At 40.6% G+C, this 24,999-nt stretch overlaps 1 protein-coding gene across 3 annotated transcripts in view; it reads left to right on the top strand.

Annotated features, from left to right (window-relative positions):
• The first annotated feature begins 14,886 nt into the window (after positions 1–14,886).
• LOC6568535 (polyadenylate-binding protein RBP45C) overlaps positions 14,887–24,999 on the top strand; it is a 37,133-nt gene continuing 27,020 nt past the window's right edge. For all 3 annotated transcript variants that reach the window (XM_032740741.2, XM_032740742.2, XM_001994772.3), the window contains exon 1: positions 14,887–15,512. In XM_032740741.2, coding sequence (XP_032596632.1) covers positions 14,987–15,512 — 526 coding nt within the window. In that variant the 5' untranslated portion in view covers positions 14,887–14,986. The remainder of the gene's footprint in view (positions 15,513–24,999) is intronic.

Below are 24,999 nucleotides of genomic sequence, written 5' to 3'. Positions count from 1 at the left end.
AATACCTCCCTTTGTGTGTGTGTGTGAGTGTGTGTGTGAGTGTGTGTGTGTGTGTGTGCGTGTGTGAGCCTGTCAAGTGCTTCTTTGTGGAAGCTGCTCCGTTGCGCCCACGGATGATGAGTCTGTGTGGGTGTGTGTGTGAGTACGCGAGAGCTGGCGCCAAATTTCAAAAGCAGTCGCGCAAAAGCTCTTTGTTTTTAACGGTTTATTTTGCCTGACACTCGACGAGCAAGTAAGCAGACCGGCTGCCTTTGAAACTGTAAACGTTGCCAGCAGCTTCGCTTTCAATGCGGCTAACAGTGCGTATGCTTTATAATGTAAATGTGTTAATCGTACGAATTTAACGGCATTCGTTGGTTGGTGGCAAAACGCATTGATTTCTTATATATAGAGCATATCAGACGACTTAAAACTTGTATGCAACTGTCGATTTTAGGGATTTCGATTGCTTTGTAGTTTGTTTTGTGGCTAAGGTCAAACAGCTGGTAAAACAAGCGCGAATTAAATGCAATTGACAGTTGCAATTTCAAGCGAACTGTCAGGCCAAATCCCAAACTGCCGCTCAGCGCGAAGCGTGGAGCCACGGGAAGCAGTTGAAGGGCAAAAACTAAGAAAATAACAACAAAATAAGGAAAACAACACAGCGCAATACAGTGGCAGCTAAGCCAAACTGTGTTGCAACACAATAAAATGCAACCTCAACTGACAAAGAAAATGTTTCCTAATGTGGAACAAGAAATCGCTCGTGCGGCCAGGCAGGAGGGGCGTTGCAGCTACGGGGCTGATGTCACTGGCAAAGATAGACAAAACGTAAACGGAACGACAATGCCAAGCCACGGCTGTCAAATTAGAGGCACAGGCAGTCAAGCAGGCAACCAACAGCGCCAAGCGGAGCGCTTGCAACATTCCAGCCATTAAACAGAAACTCTCCTGCTCTCTGCTGTCAATGAGGCGCTTAGAAACGAAGAACTTTGATTGATATCAATTTAATTTAGTTGATCGTGCAAATCATATACTCAGTTTCTCTTCTTATTTCGTTTAATCTTCCCATAGTTGATCAAGGAGCGTTAAATTCATTAAATAACAGTCTACCAATAATGACGGGCATGTAAATCAGTTAGTAATATCTGATTTAATTACTCAACGATATGCATAGTGCTGAGCTAGCCACATACCAAAAACGACTTATGCATATCCATAAAAGGGATTTGTTCGTAATGAATTTTGCGTACTGCCAATGATAAATGCATGTGTCGGTGCTTAGAAATACTGGTGTGTGTGTGTGTGTGCAGTTGAAATGCCTTACATTTCGTAAATTAAATTGTTAACAGCTTAAGTTGCAAACTCGACTGGTGCCGAGCATCTGCGGAGGTGCTTGCAATGAATGACCAAAAAGAAAAAAAAAAACAATAAACGACCGCAATTTGCAACTAATGTGCAACTGTCTGGCAGACAGTTGCTATTATTATTTTTGCATTATCAGCTGCAAGTGCTGCTGCTTGCCACAACATTTATTGCTGAGCAGGTTGAGTTGAGGTTGAGACGCCTCTACTACGAGGTATGCGAACATTAATTTTAGGTTGAGCAGTTGAACAACGTCGAATGGCATTCGATACATGAAATAACTTTTGCCTCTTTTGCTGTCTATTTTGCTACTGTTGCCTGGAAATATTTGTGCAAATTCCTTCGAGGCTTATTTGCAAATTTATTCAATGTTAAATAACTAAAATAACTTGAGAAAAATGAGCTCAGCTTTTTGGCACACTCTGGCAGATGTAAAACTCTGTCTTTCACTGAGAAAATATATGAACTAAGGTAAATGATGCTTGAAATACTTGACCAGAAGAAACTATGAAATTGAAAGAGAGGAGGAGAGAAAGAAAGAGTAAGTAATTGTTATGACTATCGTTCATTAACATTCGTCTAAAGTTGTTTTGCATTCCCTAATCTCATTCATTTACAACAATTAGTACTGAGAATAGTTAACTTTCTGACTGACCCACAAGGCTTGAAGGCCTTAGCGCACGTGTTGTGTAAAAATGCCGACAGTTTACTATGTCTGAAACAGTTGTGTTTATCTTTGACAATGTGCACGTCTTTATTTTCAATAACAAATGTTTTCAATTCTACAGAAAGCAAAGTAAATTGAAAACCCGAGCCACCCTGTGGTTTGTTGCTGTTGTCCATCCGAGATGCCTCCAATCGACTCGAAGTTGATTCGACTCCATTATATTTGTTGGTATTTTTCGCTGCTTTTTCAGCATTTAATTGGGCGTATAATTGATTGGCGTATTTGTTTTTGTTGCTATTGTTGTTGTTGTTATTGCTGTGGTTGTTGTTGTTGGTTGTTTGTGGCTATTTCTTGACATTCCACTTGCCCTCCTTCTACTCGGCCACTAACTCATTATTTTGTATGTATTTGTAGCAACATTTGAAAATGTTGTTCGGCAGTCGATCCAAATGGAATGGACAAGTTTTATTTGCTCGTCTATTGATTTAGCGCTTGCCGGTGGCTTTTGATATTCTTAGTACTCAGACTACGTCCCCCTTCTCTCCTCTCTCCCCTCTCCAATCCCATGCCTCACTTTCACAGTGTGTGTGTGTGTGGCAATACCTTTATAAAATTGTATTGTGTTTACTTGTATTTTGTGGTAATTAATTGTATTTGCCTTTGACTCAAAATGTCAGTGGGCCCCTAATTATTATTAGTCTAACGAAGCACAAACGCCTGCCACGCCCATCTACCACATCGTACATTCCCTCGCCTGCAGTGTGCCAGTCAGTATAGTATTCGTATCTTTGCAGTGTTGTCTACAGGTTGTTTGACATTAATTGATTTATTTGCCTTTTACATAAATTAGGTACTGCCTCCTGATATTTGCTAACACAAAGTGTTTTCGTTATAATAGTGTTGTTCCTGCGGACAAGATTGAAGTTGGCAGTCAGTTAGGTATTGGATCTAATTAATACGCCAAACAATTTCAGCTATTACAACTGAGTACTATTTACTAAATCAGCAGTCACTGGAAGAAAACTGATACTATTATCAGTAACAATAATTAAAAGACTTGTAATTATCGCCTCATCAAATTTAAATTTACGAGTGATTTTACTTTTATAGGCTTGCAAATGCATAATACATTTTTGGTAATTATCACCCCATCAAATTTAAATTAATTGATTTAATTTAAGAAATTAGAAAATAATGCACAAATACTACTCTATCTATCAATGTTCCGAGCAATTTTTGCAATTTTCTTGTGGTCACTATTAGCACTACTTTTTGAGATAGTTAGTTGTTAGTTTTTGTTTGGCTGCTGTGCTGTTTCTGAGTGGCCATCGTTCATCCACACTATCCACAACAGCACTATCCATGAGCATTCGCTTAACCGGCTAAGCGGGGAAAATAAGCCCCGAGTCACAAAAGTTTTTGACAGCGCAACATGCAAAAACAAATTAGCAATGCCGTCAAACTGTCAATTATTGGCCAATCAGTTGGATGCGATTAAACACATAGTAACAAGGGCCTTACATTGGCTCTGATATTAAGCATGTTGTTTAATTATAATCATTTAAAAAGTTTGCAGCCATATTAACTCATATTTTGTTTATTAACTTTATTTAATACGTTGATTCTTTTAACTTTTTTTGAAGCACTACTCACTTAAGTGTTTAATGGTGAAACAGGCTCAGAGCTCTGCGTTGGCAGACAGGTCCGTGACGGTTATCATACAATCAGACCAGAATTTGATTCCTTAATTGAAAATCTGAAACATCGATTCGGAAATAGCTCAATTGCTGCATTGCTTACTAAAAATTTGCCGAATTATGAACCAACTGCATTCTGATTTATTTCGTTTGACAACGCAAAACATAAAGAGACGCCTAAGGATGCCTAATCGAAAAATTGATCGCATTTGCTGCATGCATGCGCCTAACGAATTGCTTTAAATCGTAATACGAAAAGTGTATGTGAAGTTTGTTTGTTTTTATGTGCCTCTACAAAAGAGTCGAGCAGTCGGAGAGCAATGCAATGGCAACCGAAGCATTGCGATTGGCATGCAACGCATACTTAACTGCAACTGAGTAAACAGACCAGGACATTGCATGCCAGTACAATGTCGGGATATGCAGAATTTAGCAAAGACAATGCAGATGAGCTTGTGTGTCCAAAACTGAAAATTATGAGCAATATCGTTGCCAGTTGGTCGGGGTGAGGACTAGGCTTTGCTGCCCTGTGCTTTTGTTGTGGGCAACATTTTGCATTGCTCATACGCCGTGTGCTCCCAATAAGCAATGTTGCGTGTCTTTCCGGCCCCGTCTATGCTATGCCACTTCCGTGCTCCTCGTACCCTGAAATTTTTGCCGTTTGATGCCGTCAGCGTGTCTTTGCTGTTATTGACATCGCTGCAACGCACTGAACCGCTCTGAGTGATGCGACCAAGGGGTCTTAGTTGTAGGAAAGGAGCTAGGAGCTGGCTTGGCATTCCAATTGGCAAATGGCGACAATGTCACAGCAAGCATAGTGAAGGCACTTGTATTTAATATTATGATGGCATTGGGCTGTTAATTGTTCGCATGGCTATTTTAAGTGCGCTGCTAATTATGTAATCGTGCTCATAAATAATGTGCTACACTTACCTTTACCTGTCCTTTAGCGCGTCATTAATCAATGTCTGCATAACGAAACTCAGCGGCGCCAGGAAACGGAAGTGTGCAAAATATATGCAATAACAAGAAAAAGAGTGTGCAAATCACGTCACATGTCATGCCCACGTTACACGACTTGACAGTTGGACAAACTTTCATCCATGCATATATGTATATGCATTCATATATAAAAATAAATATAAATACTCGCACATGCCAACGGTGCGTTCCAGTCCCGCTGCGAATGCATATTTTTTTTATGAAAACAACTTTTAAGCCTTTGATGCCCGTAATTTCTGCGATTTCCATATTATTGACAGGCAATTTGCAATATAATTTGCGTAGCGAATTTTCTGCGAGGGTTGGACTCGGACCAAGCTCATTAAAGCATTTGCATTATAATGAACCATTTGCATATAAAAAGCTGAAAACAAAAAAAAGAAAAAAAAGAAATCAGCGACAGCGCCTAAATGCCGCAATTGCATCTGATGTTGTTGAAATTGTATCGCTTTTAAGTCACAGCGCCAGCAATTTGATCAAGAATTTTAACAGGGAGCGACAAAATTGAATTCACATTATCCATGTATATTTGATATGTCTGTTGGTCATTAAAATACAAAATTACAAACAAGTCAGCGGTTGTGAAGGACGCGTATCCCACTCATCCGCTTGCCCCACTTGGCTGACAGCCCTGTCAAATGCCAGTACAGCCTCCCAGCCCAAGCCACCCCGTCCCCAGTACGTTGTTATGCCTACGGTGCCACATACTCCTGTCAACAAGCAACAAGAAATGATAAAGCGTTCGCGTCCAGATCTCTCTCAATGTAAGAAGCCTGGCAAAAAACAACGAAACAATTTAATTTTACTTGCCATGTTCGCCGCAGGCTGTCCGCTGAATTTGTTTTATTAAATAAAAAAAATTGTACAAAGCACACAAATACAAACAAACACTTACATACACACAGTACATGTAACGAAAATGAAATCAAATGCTTAAAAATGAGCAAATAAAACAAATAAGTCTGCTTTTGGGCGGGAATAAACATTTGGCAAATACTCTGTACGCATTTTTAATACATAAATAAATAAATATGAATAAATCTATCGGTTAACTGATATACCTATCAAATGACAATTCGAGCAATATTTAGTATGAACTTATTCAAAAAATGGTATAGAACATTGTTTGCTTTGTATCGCAGTTGCGAACATACAAATGATGCGCATAAAACATCTTGACCACAACATTGATACAGGGTATATTGAGTCAATCAAAGCCAGAGCACGTTGTGCCACAGGCGCTGAGAAATTTATGTACTATATTTATATTATGATATAAGTATAAGTAAAAGAAAAACAAATTTTCAAAGTCATAGTAAGCCAATTTGGTAATATTATTTCGCAGCATCAAGTAAAGCATAACAAATATTTTCACAAGTGTTTCATGATGAGATACCGCAAATACCTTACTTAAAAATTCCGGTTTTTTTTTTAGAAAAAGAAATGCTTACGATTTTGTTGCTCAAGCATCTATTTAGAAACTCTGCTGTACAAAAGGAAAATGTATTTAAAGCAATCCAAGTGAGTTGTGCTTTGAACTGGAAACGGAGATTTTATTTGTTTAATAAATATAAAATAACTTCTGTACGGTTAGGCATCACTTAATCCTGGTTTGTGTCAGCACTCACACCCCTCTATGATTAAGACTTGGACTAAGTCCAAGTATGTTTCAACTTTGTTTTCTTGTTTATTTGTGCACTTTCATTTTGCTGTTTGTTCCGCTCCATTCCACCGTCGTTTATTGGCCAAACTAATCATGACCCTTTGTGGCCGACACGTGGCCAGCAAAAACTAAAAATTATGACCACAAACGAGGAATAGCGCCTAATAGGCGCCTGGTGATCAGGTTGCCTTTACCCATCGCACTTTACCCATTCGGTTAATATGCAAGCTGTCCCATAACTCGAAACCTACTTGAAGCCGGGTTTTCGGGCTCAAATCCTTTAAGTGCCATTTGGCGAACAGTAGCCAAACATAAACGCATTCGCTCGCTTGCTTTTGCTGTTGTTGTTGTTCTTTTTTTTTTCTCTCATCATTTTGGTGTTGTTTTTTCAAACACTTTTTATGCCTTTGGATTTGCACATTTGGACACTACTTAATTATGTTGTTAGTCCCTTTTATGTCACAATTTTCATTTCGCAACATCAAATAAACTAAATGTCCGCATGGGCGGGGTGTACGACTTTTGCTCGGCTGCTCGATTGGGGTTGGCAAAGCAAAAAAAAAACAAAAAACAAAAAAAAGATCATACAAAATAAAGCAAATATATATGTATATACACATGTGTGTCAACCAACTACAACAAGTAGAACTGTTATTATGTTTGTTGTTCTTGCTGTGGTTGTTGTTGTCAACCGCAATTGTCGTGGCAAGGTAAACAAAACTGTGCATAGGTTTTGTCTGATAACTACGTTGGCCGTTGGCTGCAGTCCTGCGGGTTGTCCGAAGGGTTTTTGTCAGCGGGAGGCGGAACAAATGTGCCTATTTGTAGCCCCCTCCATTCTGTTGTGTCTATGTGTGTGTGTGTGTGGCTAGTTGCTATAAAATTCTGTACGAAATGACCATTTGGACTTTTAATATGCTCGAGTAATGTCTGCATTAACAGAATTCATTTGCTGTACATGGTCAGACGGGATATACACCCCACTCCTCCACCCAGCACAAACCCTACCAAAATATACCCCCAATTCCCAGTGCGAGGCTTTAATGTGTGTGTCTGTGTGGCACACACAAATTTATGTCTTGCTACTTGCTGAAATTGGATTTCTGGCAGCTTCTTTCTAGTTACTTTTGGTATTGTTGTTGTTGCTGTTGCTGTTGCTGTTGCTTCTGCTGTTGTCACGTTGTTGCTTTTTAGTTAAGTTTCGTGTGAGCAACAAAAATAAGACCAACCGAGCTGTGCCAAGGTGAGCTGGCAAACGCATTTATATCCATTGCTCAGATTACTACGTGTTATCCTTTTTCATGATTTGTATAGCAGCACTCCACACGCACATTTGTCTCTCTTCCGCTGGCTGTATATTACAGTGGCCTTGGGGATTGTCGCCTTCTTTTTCCCCCCCAATTAATAATTGCCGTTTGCAAATTAAAGTGACTTGCACGTGTTTTTATTCATTTATGTCTAATTTTAATATGCTATTGCGTGTGTCGCTTGCAGAATGGCAGACTGCCCCGCGACCTGCCCGCATTGCGTGCCATGGAAATGGCTCTGCAAACCAACTCGTTTGCCACGCCTGGAGGCGGTTTGCAAGCTATAGAGGAGGCGGACAGCAGCGACTCGGAAATGGAGTACATGATACCATTACACAGTGAGTAGAGCAATATAGCAGCAAGAAGGCATACCTCAAATCCCCTACCAAAAAAGCCCAACCAACCATTGCACAGACAATAGCCACTGCCCAGTGGCAAATTCAATTAAAAATTTTTGAAATTCTGCCATCTGCACGTGCGTGACAAGGTCCCGCTCCCGTTCAGTCCGTTCAGTCCATGCTCAGATTCAGATTCAGATTCAGGTACAGATACAGATTCATATGCTGATTCAGTTACAGGTGCTCGACTGCTGCAATAGTCAGCTGGCCATTTGATGTTGATGTGAGGCAGACAGGCATTTCAATTTACTTTTATGTCTCGTTGCCTTATCGCGGCGCAAATTGAAACGAAATCTTGACACAATCAGCGTCTGCCGCAGCGCAGGGGGCACTGGGATGCCCACATACATAATATTAAGTTAAACTCTGGTCATCAATTCTCATGGCTAGCTGCCGCTCTAAGCGACCAGCTAGCCTGTAAACGCATACTCAATTTGGCCAGCTGAGCACCTACTGGCAATGGGCAAAGTTTTGCGGCTTAATATATTTATGGTTAAAACCGCATTGAAATGAAAAAGAAAAAACTTTGTTTTTCTGCTTGAGCTGCTCGACTTGAAGATATTCTTCTGTTCAGTAGCCACAATATCTTTTTGTGTTGCAGGTCATCTTATATCTGATGATATTGGGGAATGTGCTCAAGGAAGCCAATTTCATAAAAAGCAGATCAACTAAATGTTGTTGGGGTTTCTAAAAATAATATCCAACTTTTAAAAATAAATATTATTATTTTTATTGAATTGTTCTTTTGACTGTAGAACAGTTTAAAGTTTTTTTTAAATAAATATTATTAATCTTATAACATTGTTATTTGGACTGTGGAAATTGTTAAACAGGTCTTTTCCTTTTCTAAAAATATATAATTCTGTGTAAAAATGTTATTTTTCGTACTTTATTATCAGCATGATGATGTTCTTCTGCACGATTTCAGCAAGCAATATTATTGTTATTGCGCGTGTAGAAAAATATTCGTAGGAAAATTCCTGAATCGCGATTTCTGAGGAAATCTGTTGCGTTGCTTATGCATATTCTGCTTACATTCCATTCTAGGGTATAAAGAGACCTGACAACTTATTCAGGAGTCTTGGCATTCCTTTCTCTTACTGTTTTTTTTTTCTGTTCCTCAAGTTTGGTGCGAAACAGAGCTGGCAAATGGTTATTAGATCTCTTTTATGCAGATGTTTATTTATAATAATAATAAGATGATTTTATTATTGCTACCACTACAAATATGATAAGCGTCCACAGGACACATTTTTGTAAAGATTTTCGCAAAAGTTTTAGCCAGTAACTTTAATTTTTTGTTGTATTCTATGTATGAGTGGTGTGCTCTAACCATTTTAATGCGCCACTTTCATTTCCCGCTGTCTTTGGTAAAATACGGCACAGTCATATTGAATAAATAAATCAAAGAGAAGAGCTCTGTTGCTAGCTGGCCAGTAAGGGTCGAGCTGTTTAGCATATTGTGCAATAAATCAATAAAATGTGCCATTTAATAAGTTCTCTTTGGCGACTGGGAAAGAGGTCTTAATTATAAAGAGAATTGCAATGTCCTTGCACTGAAATTTTATTGACGAACTGTTCTGAGTTATGGCATGAACTTAGCCAACATTTCTGTTTGATATGTCAGCAAAGGGATACAAAAAGACAGAAAGGGAGAGAGAGAGCGAGAGAGATAGAGAGAGGGGAAAAAAGCATGCAATGCAGTCGACGACGACGTCAGCAGCGCTGCCAGCAGCAGATGAAGAGGCGGCACTCTCAAGCCCAAAGGCAGCAGCTGTTCCAATTTTTAGCATAAATAATCCACCGGCCTCGTTCATGTGCCTCCATAAACACTCCACTCCCCGCCCCTAAAGTCTTCGGGCGCACTTGTCAATATGAAACTGTGAGCAGAGCCTGCCCCCAGGCCCGCATTTAGGTTGCTGCTATTGCTACATACACTTCAGCCAGTCGCCTGCTCCCTGCTGCTTGTTGCCTGCCGCTCAAAGCTGGCGGCTGTTGCCGTCGTACGGTGCATTTTTTCGCTCACCTGAATGTTTGTTCAGTCAGAAAGTTTTGATTTATTTACGGCGCAAGTTTTACATTTTACACGACACTCGCCTCCAATTACACGCCGCTGCTGAGCAACCCTTCCGTGGCAGCGTCGCCTCTCCTCGCTCAACTCTCTGCTCATTTACACCTCGGCAGCGGCAACAACCCTCCATGGCGCAGCAGCAGAATTAAAAAAAAATAAAAATGAAAACAAAAATACTTTCCTTCAGATTTTAATCGCTCACGTGAGTTCTTTGCCTCCGCATAGCTTTGTGCGTGCCTGCCACCAACGGTGTCTGTATGTGTGTGTCTTTTGCAGCTAACATAAATTTTTGCTGTTGCATACATACTTGCATTTAGTCACAAAGTTGTTAATATGTTTGTCGCCATGCTGCTATCGTTATTGTTGTGGCCGTCAACTTCGAGGACTTTGGCATTTAATGCAAATGCAGAAGGGTCCTCTCCTCCTCTCGCCCAGCCGTGCATGGATAACAGAACATTAGCCGCCCTGTATTTCAACTGCAACTGACAACAAACTTATCACAGCGGTAAGTTTCCTTATGCACGGCAAACTCCTAAGCAATATTTAGACACATTTTTTAAAATTCTGCTTAAATGTATTTAGTTTAGTGGTTCATTTGTAAGATTCAGCTTTAATCAAATAATAATATATCAGGCTCTTGTACAGCAGATCAATTTTATCATCCTACACATTTAATTTGTTAAACATAAACCAGATAGGTTAGGTTGGGTTATGGCGGTTGTCAACAAGGGAGAAAAGCATAATTTATTCTGTTTGTTGAATCTTTTCCATCACTATATTTTCTTATACCATATTGCTAATTTCTTTATTAATCATTTGGCCGCAACGAAATACTATCTTCAAATATTTGTGAATTCATTTAATATTCATAGCTTTAAATTTGATGCTATGCTGTTCATTCGTCTGAATTAAGTGCAGTGGTGCTCAAACATTGTTAATAATTTCATAATTGAAAATGAATGTCAACATTAAAACTAGACATATGTATATGTATATCTATATGGGAAGTTTTGCACTGAAACTAACTTCTATTGCCATGTGGCTTACGCACACAGCTGCTAATAATCTCTGTAATTGTTTTAAGCCAAATGAATGTTACATAATCAAAACAATTGCAGACTGAGGAATTCGATAAACAGAATGGAAATTGTTATACATATTGTCAAATTACAACTTCGTACCATGAACTATGTTGGCTCTGAAATTACATTTGCATTGCCGCCGTTAGCAAATGACCTTGTGGGCTCTGCTGGCCCAATCATGCGGCGCAAAACTATTGCCATCAAAGAGACCAAAAGACCATTAAAGCCGCCAGCCAGCCAGACTGCCAGTTCGTTAGCCACTTTCGTCTTAGCCACAGCCATTGCTACAGGCTATGCCACGAACATTTTCTTAGCCAACTCACAACACCTCCACAACATCCACTCGCTTCGCTTCTCTGCTCTGCTTTGCTCTTCTCTTGTTTCTAATACGCTTTTGGCTAAAGTAACAGTTGCTAAAATGTTTTCTATTGTTTTCACGCTCAACAAAAGGCAGACAATTAGTTTTCTTAAGCGACAAATCAAGTAGAAATTAAGTGGAGACGGGTGAAGGCAACTCGCTGTGGCAGTTTCAGTGGCTGTGGCATAGGCAAAGGCGCTTAGCTCGCTGCCCCACCGACTGCTGTCTTCGTGGGTGGTTCAAGGCGTTTGGACAAGGGGCGCGCGAATGATAACAAAACAAAAGTGGATTATTGGCTCTCAAGCACATAAACAATAGCATGTGCTATGTGTGCTATGAGTGTGTGCGAAAGTGTGTTTGATTGTTTGTGTATCTTCGTTGGCTTGTCTACTATTTGGCATTGTTGCCGTTGCTGTGGATGCTCTCGTTTGCAAAGCAGCTAAAAGCATTTGTTGTACGAGTTGAGGTTGGACAATGTCTCACATGCAACATCTCACAGTGCAACACAAGTGCTTGTCTTTGTATAACAGTTGAAAGTTCCATAAACGAGCTGAAATACTGGGGGAATTTCCTGCTTGCTATAAAAATTCGGAAAATTCGAACTAAGCCCAGACACAAATCATTTCGAATGTGGCAATGCGCAGGCCTGAGTGTAGTCGAGAACGAAGCTGGCGAGGACGATGAGAAGGCGACTCGTTTGCACGCAAGGACTCGGAGCGAAGGCAGCGCGACTGCGACGCCGGCAGAATAGTGGTAAATTTCATCGGACGATGTCTTTGACTATTTGGGAGACCGACGAGCGCGCTTCGCATTCAGTTTGAATTGTGTCCTCGTAAAGAAAGGATATTCGTTACATTGTTGTTAAGTTGTTATTATAATTTCCAAACAAACCAAAGCAAACCAAAAAAAAAAAAAAAACAACATCCAACAAAAAAAAACCTATCTGCAAACGCAACAACTTGGAGACGGAAAACCAAATACAAATCACCCAAAAGCAAATAAATGTAAACCTAAAAACAAACTGACGATTCAGCAGTTAACGACGCGTATAATATAAACGGCAAAAGCGACTGCAAAAATAAATAATATAAAACATTCTAAAAGCGGAAATATATAAACAAAAACATAACTGGCTAAATAAAGTTGGCAAATGTAAATAATGATGATAACAATTTCTAATTATTTAGTTTAACTTTTAAGAAAATATTTAAATTTCTTTAATTTTTTGTAAGATTGAAGTATTCGCTTATCAGAAGTTTCTACTTAATAGGCGGTGTCATTAAAATTAAATTCGTACATCACAAACTTAAAGTTGAACTATTTTTAAAAGTGAAATTGTGTATATAAAATTGAGTTGCATACTTTGTGGGGCAATTAAAGTTTCGGCTGATAAATAAAAGTTTCTTAAACGTGTTTTATAGTGTTTTAGGTCAAAAATGAAAAACATTGCATAGCTAAATAGATTACAAGATAAACTCAGTATTTATTTGTTTTTTAAATTTCCCCAAAACTGAGCATCGATTTTGGTTAGAGCTCAACGATTTTTGGCTTGCATGTATTTGCTTGTTGTTGTTCTTGTTTTTTTCTGGCCACATTATGTACGGCAACAACAAACACACATTCTGTGAGTTCGGCTTATGTGCCACATAAACCGACAACGAGCAGCCAATAAATGCTTCCAGCCAGCCAACGCCGACTGCCGCCGACACAGTGTATCCATACAAAAAGGGCCAGTTGCATTTGTGTGTATGAATCATATATAGACTCACACTCAGGCACACGAGCACACACACACACACATACACTCACAAACATTCACATCACTTGGATGACAGCGAATGCTGGGTGTTGTAATTTTTTTTTATATATTTGTGTGTGGGTTTTTTGTGTTAGCATTTTTGGTACACTCGTCGCTTTTTACTGCGTCTGTGTCTGTATGTGTGAGTCTTGGCTTTCAAAAATAAAAATATAAGTTTATATTTATACATAACATTTGTCCGTCTGTCCCACTGTCTGTGTGGGTTTTGTACGCGCTGCGCTATAAAAACCGGAAACGTTAGACTGACGACAACGCCGACTGAGGCTACGGCTGCGGCTGTGGCAGCGCCTGATCCTGACACTTGCCAACACTTGGCTCGTGCGATTTTTTGGAGTTTCAGAGTTTTGCTGTTTTCTGGTTTCTGGCTTCTGTTGTCTGCTGTCGGTTGTCGGTTGTCAGTCTCTTGGGCGCGTCTGCCTCATAAAATCCACAGCGCTTGTATTCAGTTGCCTTTTATTATTATTGTTATAATTTTTTTTTTATTTTGCTCCGCTTTCTCTGTGTGCTTGTGTCTGTTACAGCTTCGCATTGCGTTACGCGCTCTTTTGGCTCGCCTCGCATAATTTTTATTTTTTGTGAGACCATGTTTTGCTTTGTATGCGCTGAGAATACACACAGCACACACAAATCGTAAAATATTAAATTTAATTTTTCAAATGATGTGTGAATGGCTTAGGCTTGATATATGATAATGCTCGTGCCCAGAATGTAATGTCTGTGCTCCAGAAAGCACATAAAACTGAAGCATAAAATGTGCAATTACCAAAAAAAATAAAATGTTTGTGAATTCAACAGAGAGAAAGGGTTATTTCAATGGCAGTTGTTAGTATTTGCCAGATAATCAGATCAGTGAAAAGATGAGAAATATATTACAATAATAATAGCAAAAAATAAATAAAATCCGAATATTGAGTCTTATCAATTAGGCAATTTTTTAATTCAAACTTTATTTACTTTAGCTCAATTGTGTTATTTTTTCATGACAGTCTGCAATTCATTTTTAACTGGATTATTTGTAATTTATATTTTAGCGTGAAACTTTGAACTTTTTTAAAAAGAAAAAAAATCTTATTGGTCTGTGATAAGTGAAGCAAAATTAAAAAATAAAGTAAAGAAAACCAGTTGTAAAAAGCAAAAGCTGAAAATATTTGCGAGCACAAACCGCAAAGAGAAACCTTTTGAAATTAGTAAAATTGTAGAAATCATTTAACGCATCAAATGATTCCCATATAACATTCAAAGAACAAACATACAAACCAACAAACCACAACAACAGCAATTAAAAGTGCGGTCCCCCACACAAACAAAATAACAAAATAACAAAAATAAAAAGCAGCTCTGAAAATTATTCCATTAAATTATAACACAATTTGATGATAAACATCAACTGCGACGCGGCACTTCATTAAACATCAAAGCGAATTGCGTCTAACCGCAAAACGTGCAACAGCAACACCTCAACGGCAACGGCAACAGCAGCAGCATCAGCAGCAGCAGCAGCAGGAGCAGGAGCAGGAGCAGCAACACAGATAATACACCAGTGAAAAGAGACAGCACATTAAGGTGCAATTTAATAAAATGTTGGCAATGCCCACGCTTATGATGCCAGCAACCGCACAGATGACGCTCAGCAGTCAGCCGTTGTCGGTGGGCGCCAAACCCTATGAGACCAAGCTGCTGGCCATACACCAGACGCACCTGCAGCAACAGCAGCAACAGGCACCAGCACCGCAGCAACAGCCGCAGCAGCAGCAGCATCAGGCCAACGTGAAGCAACAGCAGCAGCAGTCGTCTCAGCAAATGTCCATTGTCACCACTCAGCAGCAGCAGCAGCATCCACAGTCTCAGTCGCCCCATCAGCAGCAGTCGCAGCAACAGGCTGTGGCAGCCGCTGCAGCAGCTGCCGCAGCAGCCGCTCATCATCAACAGCAGCAACAACAGGCCGCCGTTGCCGCTGCCGTCTGTGCCGCCCAGCAGCAGGCCGTTGCCGTGCAACAGCAACAGCAGCAGCAGCAGCAGCACCAACAGCAGCAACAGCAACAATACCAAATCCACTCGCAGCAACAGTCGCCGCAGCAGGTGCTCAGCATTTCGCCCAAGCAGGGTAAGCAAATAATTTCAATAGTCATCATCAATTTGATTAAATAAGCAAATGATAGCTTTTACTATTAAATAGTTGGTTTAGTGAATAATAAAATATAATTACTAAGTACATATTTTAGGCATAGGATCTTGCTTTATTTCGATTAGCTTACGAGCTATTCCAACACTTTGGGCACACTTATCGATTTGATTTTATTGGCCTGCACTTCATGAGTTTTACGAGGCAGGCGCAGTTCAAGTAATGCTTTTTATGATGCGTCGTAAAAGTCGGCCAAGCCCATAATGGCTGTCTAATGTTATTTGGGAACTTCGAAGCAACGAGATCCGCGTGCGCCTGTCAAACTTGACTTTTCCACTTTCGCCGCTCAAAATAGACGCAACTAGCCGGGCATTCCTATGTACCTGGTGCTTCAATTATAGAGGTGCTTACTTCTATTTGTTGTTGCTGCTGTTTTTGTTTATATTGTTGTTGTGTTAAATCAAACAGAAATCAATTTGAAATTATTGACAATTTCCACTTTGGCATTGGTTCAACGATTTGATTTTGATTTTGAGTTTGTCAAACCCGTTACTAAACGAAAGGCAAACACACACACCCACAAATACACACACACACACACGCACACAAAGGGGAAGCAAACAAAACTAACGTCAAGTCAGACACTGTGGAGGGCAAAAGTAAATAGCAGAAGAAAGTTAGGCAGTGCCAGGATAAGCCAGGGGTTTGGGGGTGGTTCTGCTATTTGTTATATTTTTTTGTGTAACGCCCACAAAGTGAAAACTGCACTAAGCAAACAGCCGAAGACAGTGCGGCCCAGACGAGCAGACAACGTAGACGAGACACTGCCAATTGTGCCAAGTTGAATTGCATTGGATAATGTGGCGCATACGGAATATTTAAAAGCACGTCCACACTTGACCAGCTGAGAGCAGCGAGAATTGAAAATCGAAACGAAATGAATCGAATCGAATTGAAGTTTTTCTTCTTTTCGCAAAAGTTTGTTGCTGTTGCGTTGCGGCAAATTTGTTTTGAAATTTGTAACGCTCGTCCTGCGTTGCTTACTGCTCGTTGCTTGTCGCTCGTCGCCTCTCAACTGTCTGCAAAAAATTTTCAATTGAATCCGTTGTAAGATGCAGTAACAAATTGCCAAAAGAAAAAAAATATAAAAATTGGAGCGACGCAATGGGAGACTAAGAGTAGCAGTTGTCGTCATGCTTGTCCTTCCAAAAAGCAAACAGACAAAGGCGCAGTGCAAGCAACAACAACAACAACAACAACAACAGCGGCAACAAGCAAGCGTTGAATTTGGCTTGTAAAGTGGCCCGGTGTCTGCCTCGTCCTATATGCTGTCGGATTGTCCTTCTTTGTTAAACTCTAAGGACATTGACTGATGCGTTCACCCAGCCGTTGGCACAGCTGCCAAGTAGCCGCCATTGTTGCTGCTGTTGCTGCTGCTCTTAGCCCCCAGCTCTATCACTTCTCGTGTGCGTCTGAACTTTAAACAGGTGATCGATTTTTCGCCGCTCTCTGTCAGTTCAAGTCAAGAGCCAACTTTGGCTTTAAAATGTCTGCCAATTGAATCAAATTTAATGCGACACTAAAATTAGCCAATTTTTATCAGCACAGGACTTGAACTAAAAAAATGTATTCGAATATATTTGTAATGTTGTTTCTAAAATGCGTTTTCAATGTTTGTTAATGAATGCAATTGCATATGTTTTTGCACATTTCGAATTTTAAATTTATTAAAACAAATTTGTTTTTGGCTTATTGGATATGTATATTTCTAATTATATTTCTGCTATTTATGCATTCAATATTTCAAAATTCGTGCTGTTAATTAGAATAGCACGTTAATTTTAACTAGTTTTTTAATTGAGCAGTTGGATTAGTTTCAATAACTATAATGCCTCAATTAAATTGAGCTGCTCTTGCTACACCTTGCTGCACTCACTTTTAACCAAACGATATTGCAACACTGGGCCTGCGTGTGCTGGCTAAGTTTGCTGGCAACCTATTTAGATCTCCGCACACCTAAACACACGCACACACTTCTGCACAACGATAATGATGATGACTATTATTGGCAGGCAGCATATTTGCCACTGCATGCCGAATGCATTTTGTCAACCTGTTTGCGGAGGCGAGCAGGTTGTGGTGCGGCGGTCTGCCAAGTCGTTGGCCATTATTGTCATTATTGAAGCCGTTAAGTACGCTTGCAGCCATTATCTTGGTATACGCTGCCATTGACTGTGCCTTAGTGTCTGCCTCTGCCTCTATCTTTATCTAGCTCTATCTATGTCTCTGCCTGGCCTCTAACGAGTCTCTAACGCCCGTAGTTATGCTTTAAATATGCCAGAATCAACTTGTGGCGCTTCGTGGCAATTTTCCACAGCATTTTTCCACCATTTAGCTCAGACTTGGCTATTTGCTTTTGTTGCTGCTGTTGTTGCTCTTGATGTCGTTGGTTGTGCTGCAAGTGGTCAATGGTTTTGAAAATTGAAAACCATATATCAATTGCCTAGACTAAGAGGATAGCTCGCTGGTGGCCGCTGTGGACGCAAGAGTCTTTCCATCCTGCAGCTGCTCTTCTCCTCTCCGATTTGGCCGCTGTGTCAGCCATTGTCGCTTTTAGTTGTTGCTGTTGTTTTTGTTGTCTGTTCTTGTTTTTCTTTTCTCTCCTTTTGCTGTTGTTGCGCTTTCTTATGGGCTTTCATTTATTTGCTATTAACCTGTCATTGTTCATTTTTATTATTGTGTGGTTTTTATGCTCGTCTGCCTGCCTTCCCCCGCACCGCCCAGTACTGCCCCGACTTGTCTGTTGCTGCTGTTGTTGCATTTGTGTCTCGCGGCATTTTCCGGCACTTGGCAGCCGTGCACATGTGTTTGTAAGACTGTGTCTGTGTGTATGCGTATATATGTTTTTTTTTTGGTCTTTGTGTGCGTGCAATAAATTGTTATTATCGCCCCGATGCAGCCTGTCGTTGTCGTTGTCGTCGACGTCTTCGTTGCTCTTACTGAATGTCCACATCCACATTCACCAACATCTCCACATCCACATCCACATCCGCATCCTCTCATACACCATCTCCATCTCATCGTGAGCGTCGACAGCCAATGCTAAGATTTATAACTTTTATTATTATTGAAGCTTACTCTCCGTTTAATATTTGTCGCATTTATCTGGGCACGTTCAGCTTACAGTTTGCTGTCAAGCTGCTGTTCGCCTTTCCATGGTTTATGACTAGAAAATCAATCATACGCCATGTTGACGGGAGAATAAACCTTAGTTCGCTCACCTGCCACTTGCCATCACATCGTATCAGATCGGATCTGTCGTCTTGTGTTAATTTTATTAATAAGAAGCCAACTGACATTCATTGATAGAGACTGTCAGTGCTGTCTGTTTGCTGCTCGCTCTATAGATAAGTTAATAGCTATACATACACATACATGTATACACAACAAAAGCGAGCTTCAAGAAGTCCCATAAACGCCTGATGACCAAACTCAATGATCGGATCTCCCTGTCTCTCTCTGTCTCTCACTCTCTCTCTCTCTCTCTCTCTCTCTCTCTGTCTCTCTCTGTCTCTCTCTCTGCACGGAAAACACGTCGATGATGAGGATGAGGATGAGATAGACTGGACAGATTAGTATGCTCCTCGTATACATGACCAAGTGACTGCCGTTCATTTTCTGCATTCGACAGGATGACAGAGACACACACACACACACACACACACATACACAGCGGGACTGACGCCTAGTTATTAAGTGGGGGACAGCTGCAGACAGAGGCAAAAGTTTTTTTTACAGACCCCCAGCTGGCCATGGCTGTTGTTGGTGCCACCTCTACGTTGGCTGTTGCCTGCTGGACTCGTTTCTTTTTGTTTTCATTTTTTCTTTTTTAAATGCCTGCAAACAACAAAAGCAGCATAAGGCCGCTTGGACAGCTGGGATGAGTATACAACTACGTAGCTTATACTTAGCAGCCGGATTAGGTTCAATTGGAGCGGGCAGACAAGCAGGACATGCAGCACAAAACAACAAAAAATCTAAAGCTCACTAAGGCATACCAGAAACGAAGGCGAAAGGGAGACAGAGATACAGAGAGAGAGAGATAGGAAGTTGGTAAAACAAAAAAAAAAACAGCAATAAAAAGTACTCTTGTACACAGCATTAAAGTTTAAACGTTGGTAAATTCCAACAGCTTCCGCTTAGTTGGACCACAACTGCAGAGACAATGAAGCCCGACAAGACTTTTCTATGCGTACACGTGTGTGTATGTGTGAGAGCGTGTGTATGTGTGTGTGTGTTGTATGCGGCAGGTGCGTCCATGCGCATAGTTGGGTGCAAATGTAAAGTGAGATTACAAAAATCGATCAGGCTGCAGGCAAAAGTTTTAAGCGTTACTGAAAGCCCCACAGGCAACCTTCAGTTTATTAATGAACCTCGATCTGTGCTAATGCAGTAGCTAAGGGCAAGGATCAGCAAATACGTTGAAAGCATACATACAACGTATACAATTCCATACCTCTATGCGGTCACTGAAAGAGAGCTTTTCTTAAAAAAAAGAGAAAAAATGGCAGCAACAGCAACACATAATAAAAAATTTAAAAATTTAAACATAAATTAAAAAGGAAATAAATGAAAAAATATAACAGTGCAGACCGGATTCCACCTGGCGATTTCATTACAAATTGCCGATTACTGACTCTTCCTTTCTAATGAAGCTTTATTATATAATGAACCGAATCCTGATATATGTAATGCCTGCAGCTATAATACATATAAAGCTAGTGATACTAAATAAATTGGAGGGTTACCCCATCTTCACAACAAAATTATATATATATATTTACATACATATATATATATATATATATATATATATATATATATATATATATATATATATATATATATATACTCTCGATGAGTTGACATTGTGCCAGGCTATCCTGCGGGCAATGTTGCCGTCAGTTTTGCAAGTCGTCAATGCTGATCAATATTTCATGTACAATTTTTAAATGTCAGCTTGGGAACATGCATGCAAATATATATACGTATGTATATATACAAAATCGATGCTGCTGGTCGCTGCAAAAGCTTCGCCGAGCTCGAGGTCAGTTTGGGGTCAGGCGTAGTAAGAGGAACAGCAGCAGCCAAAGCAGCAACCAAAGCAGCAACCAAAGCAGTAACCAAAGCAGCAACCAAAGCAGCAGTCAAAGCAGCAGCCAAAGCAGCAGCCACAACAGCAGTTGCTGAGCGACGCCTTGCATTCATTTTGACATTTGGTCGCAGTGCGCCTTTGTCTTTGGCGTTGATATAGCGGCAGCAGGAACAAACCGACGCCCCAATCGGGTGCCGTGGCAATGCCAGCTCCTCTCCTGGCTACATTTTGCACAATGCGCGGCGAGCACATGACATTGTCGTGTCTTCAACCCAGGGCCATCGTCAGCGTGGCACTTTTGAAAATGACTAACGGTAGATGTGGTAGCGGAGGGAGGCAGCGGGGCAACAGGGCAACAGGGCAGCAGCAAGCAGCGGTTGCCGCACACAGAAAAACCAGCAAAACCACATCCGACTGTGAGGGCCTGTCCTTTGTTTCACAGCTGCTGGATTGCTGAGCTGCTGGTCTGCTGTCGCAGTCCGTTTTGTTTGCCGCGTGACCAGCCAAACAAGCTACCCTCTGCCCCCTCCCCCACCCACCGACGACAACAAACGAGTAGACCAACAGACCCAGAAGCCCACAATAACCACTCACCCACCGTGTGGCTCAGTCGCTCGCTTTGTTTTTTGTCCCGTTTTCCCGTTCGCTGATTTGTATATTTGGTGGCAGCATAATTTATTGATTGAGTGTTTGGCCAGTCACCAGTTTAACCCACCGCCCACTTCCAGTTCACCCCAATTTCCCATTGTCATTCTGCAAATTTCTGCAAGTTTTTGTTTATGCTGTGTTTTCGTAATTTTATTTATTTCGTTTTTTTTTTGGTTTTTTTTATTTTTTTTTGCTATGCATTTGGTTTGATATTTCCAGCTACGCTTTGTTGCGCTTTTCGCCAGCTACTGTTAACTATATTTTAGCAGCACCCAGCATGCAGCTCCCAGCTACCAATTCACTGTACTTGCCCGGATCCTGGCACAGCTAAAAATTTAAATTGGTTTGTTTTGTATTGCGGCTTCGTCTGTGGATGGTGCTGCTGCTCGTTTAGTTTCTTGGTCCTTTTGCTCCTTCTGTTTTCTAGATGCGCTGCCATAAAATTGCAAATTGCAATTCGTCGACTCGTTGGGTGACACACCGACTTTTTCGCGCTGTCCCCGCCCCTGCAAGATGCCCCCATCGTCGCCAAGTTGCGCATCGTTGACAAAGTTACGAAACTGTGGTAAATTTTATTTGAATTTCCAATGCAAGCAGCAACACAAGCAGCAGCAGCAGCAGCAGTTGTACACTCAGGAGAAAATTCGTTTGGATTTGTAGAAAATCGCCATTTTAACAGTGTCAAGGACAGGTCATCTCATTTTTTATCAATAGAACTTTTCGAAACGGAAGACTTTCCTAAAACAAGCTGTTCATTTCCTGATGAAATTTTGAAAAATAATGAGAATTATTAAATTAGAAATAGGTGTCAAATTGTATAATAGGTGTTTGCATTTATAATTTTAAGAAATTTATTTCTAAGTAATGTATAACTCCATCAGGGCGATTTTCATCATATGACGATTTTCCAAATTATTATTATGATTGCGTTTTTTCTGAGTGCAACAGCAGCAGCAGCAGCAGTAGCACCAGTAGTAGCAGCAGTTGGAGCCGCCACACACTGCTGTTCCTCACGAAAATCTGCTGCGTACCCAGTCTCGATGTTGTTGCTCGTTGCGGTTAGGAAGCGTTGATGAATGAAGTGCAGTTAACACCCTCAAGAAGCGTCGCTGGTTTTGGCTTCGCTCTTGATTTGTCGCCCAGCATGCAGCAGCTTGTGCGTACCAATTAATCATGGCCAGCAGCAGCGGCATCTGAAATGCCCGAATTATTGATCTAAGAAGATGGCAAGCCATTATTGTGTCGGCCACACAATGATAAGTCAAGCGAACAATTTTTAATCATATTGGGATCAGTGGCAGGCAGGCAGCCAGGCAGGCAGGCAGCCAGGCAGACCCAATCTCATGTCAAACTTGTTGAGGACGCCTCGAGAAACCCGCATCAAAGCCAACAACAATAAAAACAACAACAAATGAAGGGAAGGTGGCCCACGGAACAAGACAGTCAAACAAGACAATATGGCAAGCAAGGGGAATGCGAGTTAGGCTGGGCGGGAGGTGTTACAGTTTAATGATAACAATAAAACAGAGCACACAGCGTAGGGCATCAATGTCACAAGTGGGTCCCCATAACACACATGTGAGCGACTGTGTTTGTGTGTGTGTGTGTGTGTGTGTGTGTGTGTGTGTGTGGCACACAGCAACTTTTCTGCTTGTGGCAATCTGGAAAAATATGAGGGGCATACCACACACATGTGTGTGTGCGTGTGTGTGTGTGTGTGTATTTGTTGTTGTGCCTTTGAAAAATTGCGACAGCAGCAGGAGCCTTAAATCAAAAAATTATATTGTCATATAGGCAGTCAAACAAACCCTCGGCACACACACATGATAGGAGCAACATGTTTGCCATTTGAGTGTGGGAACATTGGGTTTCAAGTGATAAAAGCGATAGCACAAAAAAAAAAAAAAAGTGGCAGGCAGGCAGCAAAGCAAACCGGCAACCGGCAGCCAGCAGCAGCCGTGGATGGTAAAAATTAATTTATAATAGGCATCCTTTATGAGATGACAAGGATGCTGAATAAGATAATGGCATCAACAAGCAGCTGGCTGACTGGCTGACTGGTTGGCTGGCTGACTGGCTGGTAGTATGAGCAGACAAATGGCGCGAGCACCAAAAAGGCGTAGACCTTGGCGGCAACCGGGACCCCCCTCTCACTCCCCAACGAATAGGGGGCGTGTGCGGGAGCGCCAGCTTGTGTTCTTGAGGGCGTTGGTCGCATGCTTGGCAAATAATGAAATTACTTATCGCACGAGGCGAGACCAAAAGGCAGCAACAAACAAAAACAACAGCAACAAAAAGAAAATAGGATGATGCTTGTAAGCTGTTGCTAATAAATATTTAAAAATGTTTTTGCTGTTGTGTGTGTGTGTGTGCGGAAAATGAGAAAATGTGATTTGTTGTCGTTCGCTAGCTCGTTGATTGCATGGCAGGCACAGTGGTGCAGAAACCAGATACCTGCACACACAGAGGCAGAGAGAAAGAGAGAGAGAGAGAGAGAGAGTGAGAGGTGCGATTATAGTGCGAAGAAGCCATTAATTATGTAACAAGAGAAGGGACGATTGAATATACAAAATATATATATAAAGTACATAACACGTGTTAGGTGGCTAAAATGAGTTTAATATTTCCACAATGTAATTAGTTCAATGAACTTGAACGCCAGGTGTGATACAAGTTAATTTCAAGTCTTCATATTGCAAGAGCGAACATCTGTGTGGAGAAACTATTTAAGTTATATAATGTCTCACATAGAGCTAGCAGCATTAAAATGATTTTATTTAAATTGATATTATTCATTTGTTCATTGCTGTATTTTTCAGTTTATAATAATTTCGAACTGTTCAATTTGCATAAGCTTTAACCTTTCTGCAGTAGGAAAGGAGTATATGCAAATAGAAAGATCTAAAAATAATTAAAAAAAATAGGATTCTATTTCATTAATATTTTTATGAATTTGGTTATCGAATTTCATACAAAGGAAACCTATATTCGATGCCCAAATCACATATCTTCTAAGTGCTTTAAATTGCATAATCAGCAAACAGAATAAGTCCACAAAGTGCGCTGGAGACCACATATTAGTTCTGAATAGAAAAATGTTTCCTTTATGGTGCCATTGACCAACTTATCAGTGTAATTTCAAGTTTATGTTTCGCTTGCCTATCCGCAAATGAACTATGCTCATCTTCCAAGTTTCTAGACATTGTGGCATTAACTTGCTCTATGTCTCCGTACACACAAAAATATATAAAATGTCTATAAATACACACACACACACACACACTAAGTTAAGCATACCTGCCAGAAGTGAGCCAGATACGAGCACTGATAAAGGCGATGGCAATAAAAAATATTTTATGAGCAAATTATGTTTATTAGCGCGTCAAAATGTCAACATTATGCATGCCAAAATACATATTAAAAGAAGATACGAAGAAAAAAGCGAAAAATGAAAAATGAAGCGAGACATTAAAAGACACACACACAAAATCATAGGATCAACAGCAGCTGGCTAAACGTGTAGAAAATATGAAGAGAATGCCACTAAAACAATTCGCTCCATTTGCATTTTTGACTTGTTGGTCAGAGTGCAAAAGAGCCAAAGAGCACTCAAAGGTCACTAAAGAAGATGAAGACGACGCAGAAGAAGAAACAGCAGCTGCAACA

The sequence above is a fragment of the Drosophila grimshawi genome, unplaced genomic scaffold, assembly GCF_018153295.1.
Source record: "Drosophila grimshawi isolate 15287-2541.00 unplaced genomic scaffold, ASM1815329v1 contig_311, whole genome shotgun sequence".
NCBI lineage: Eukaryota > Metazoa > Arthropoda > Insecta > Diptera > Drosophilidae > Drosophila > Drosophila grimshawi.
Note: the sequence above shows the minus strand (reverse complement) of the source record. Positions and strands in the feature narration are given on the sequence as shown.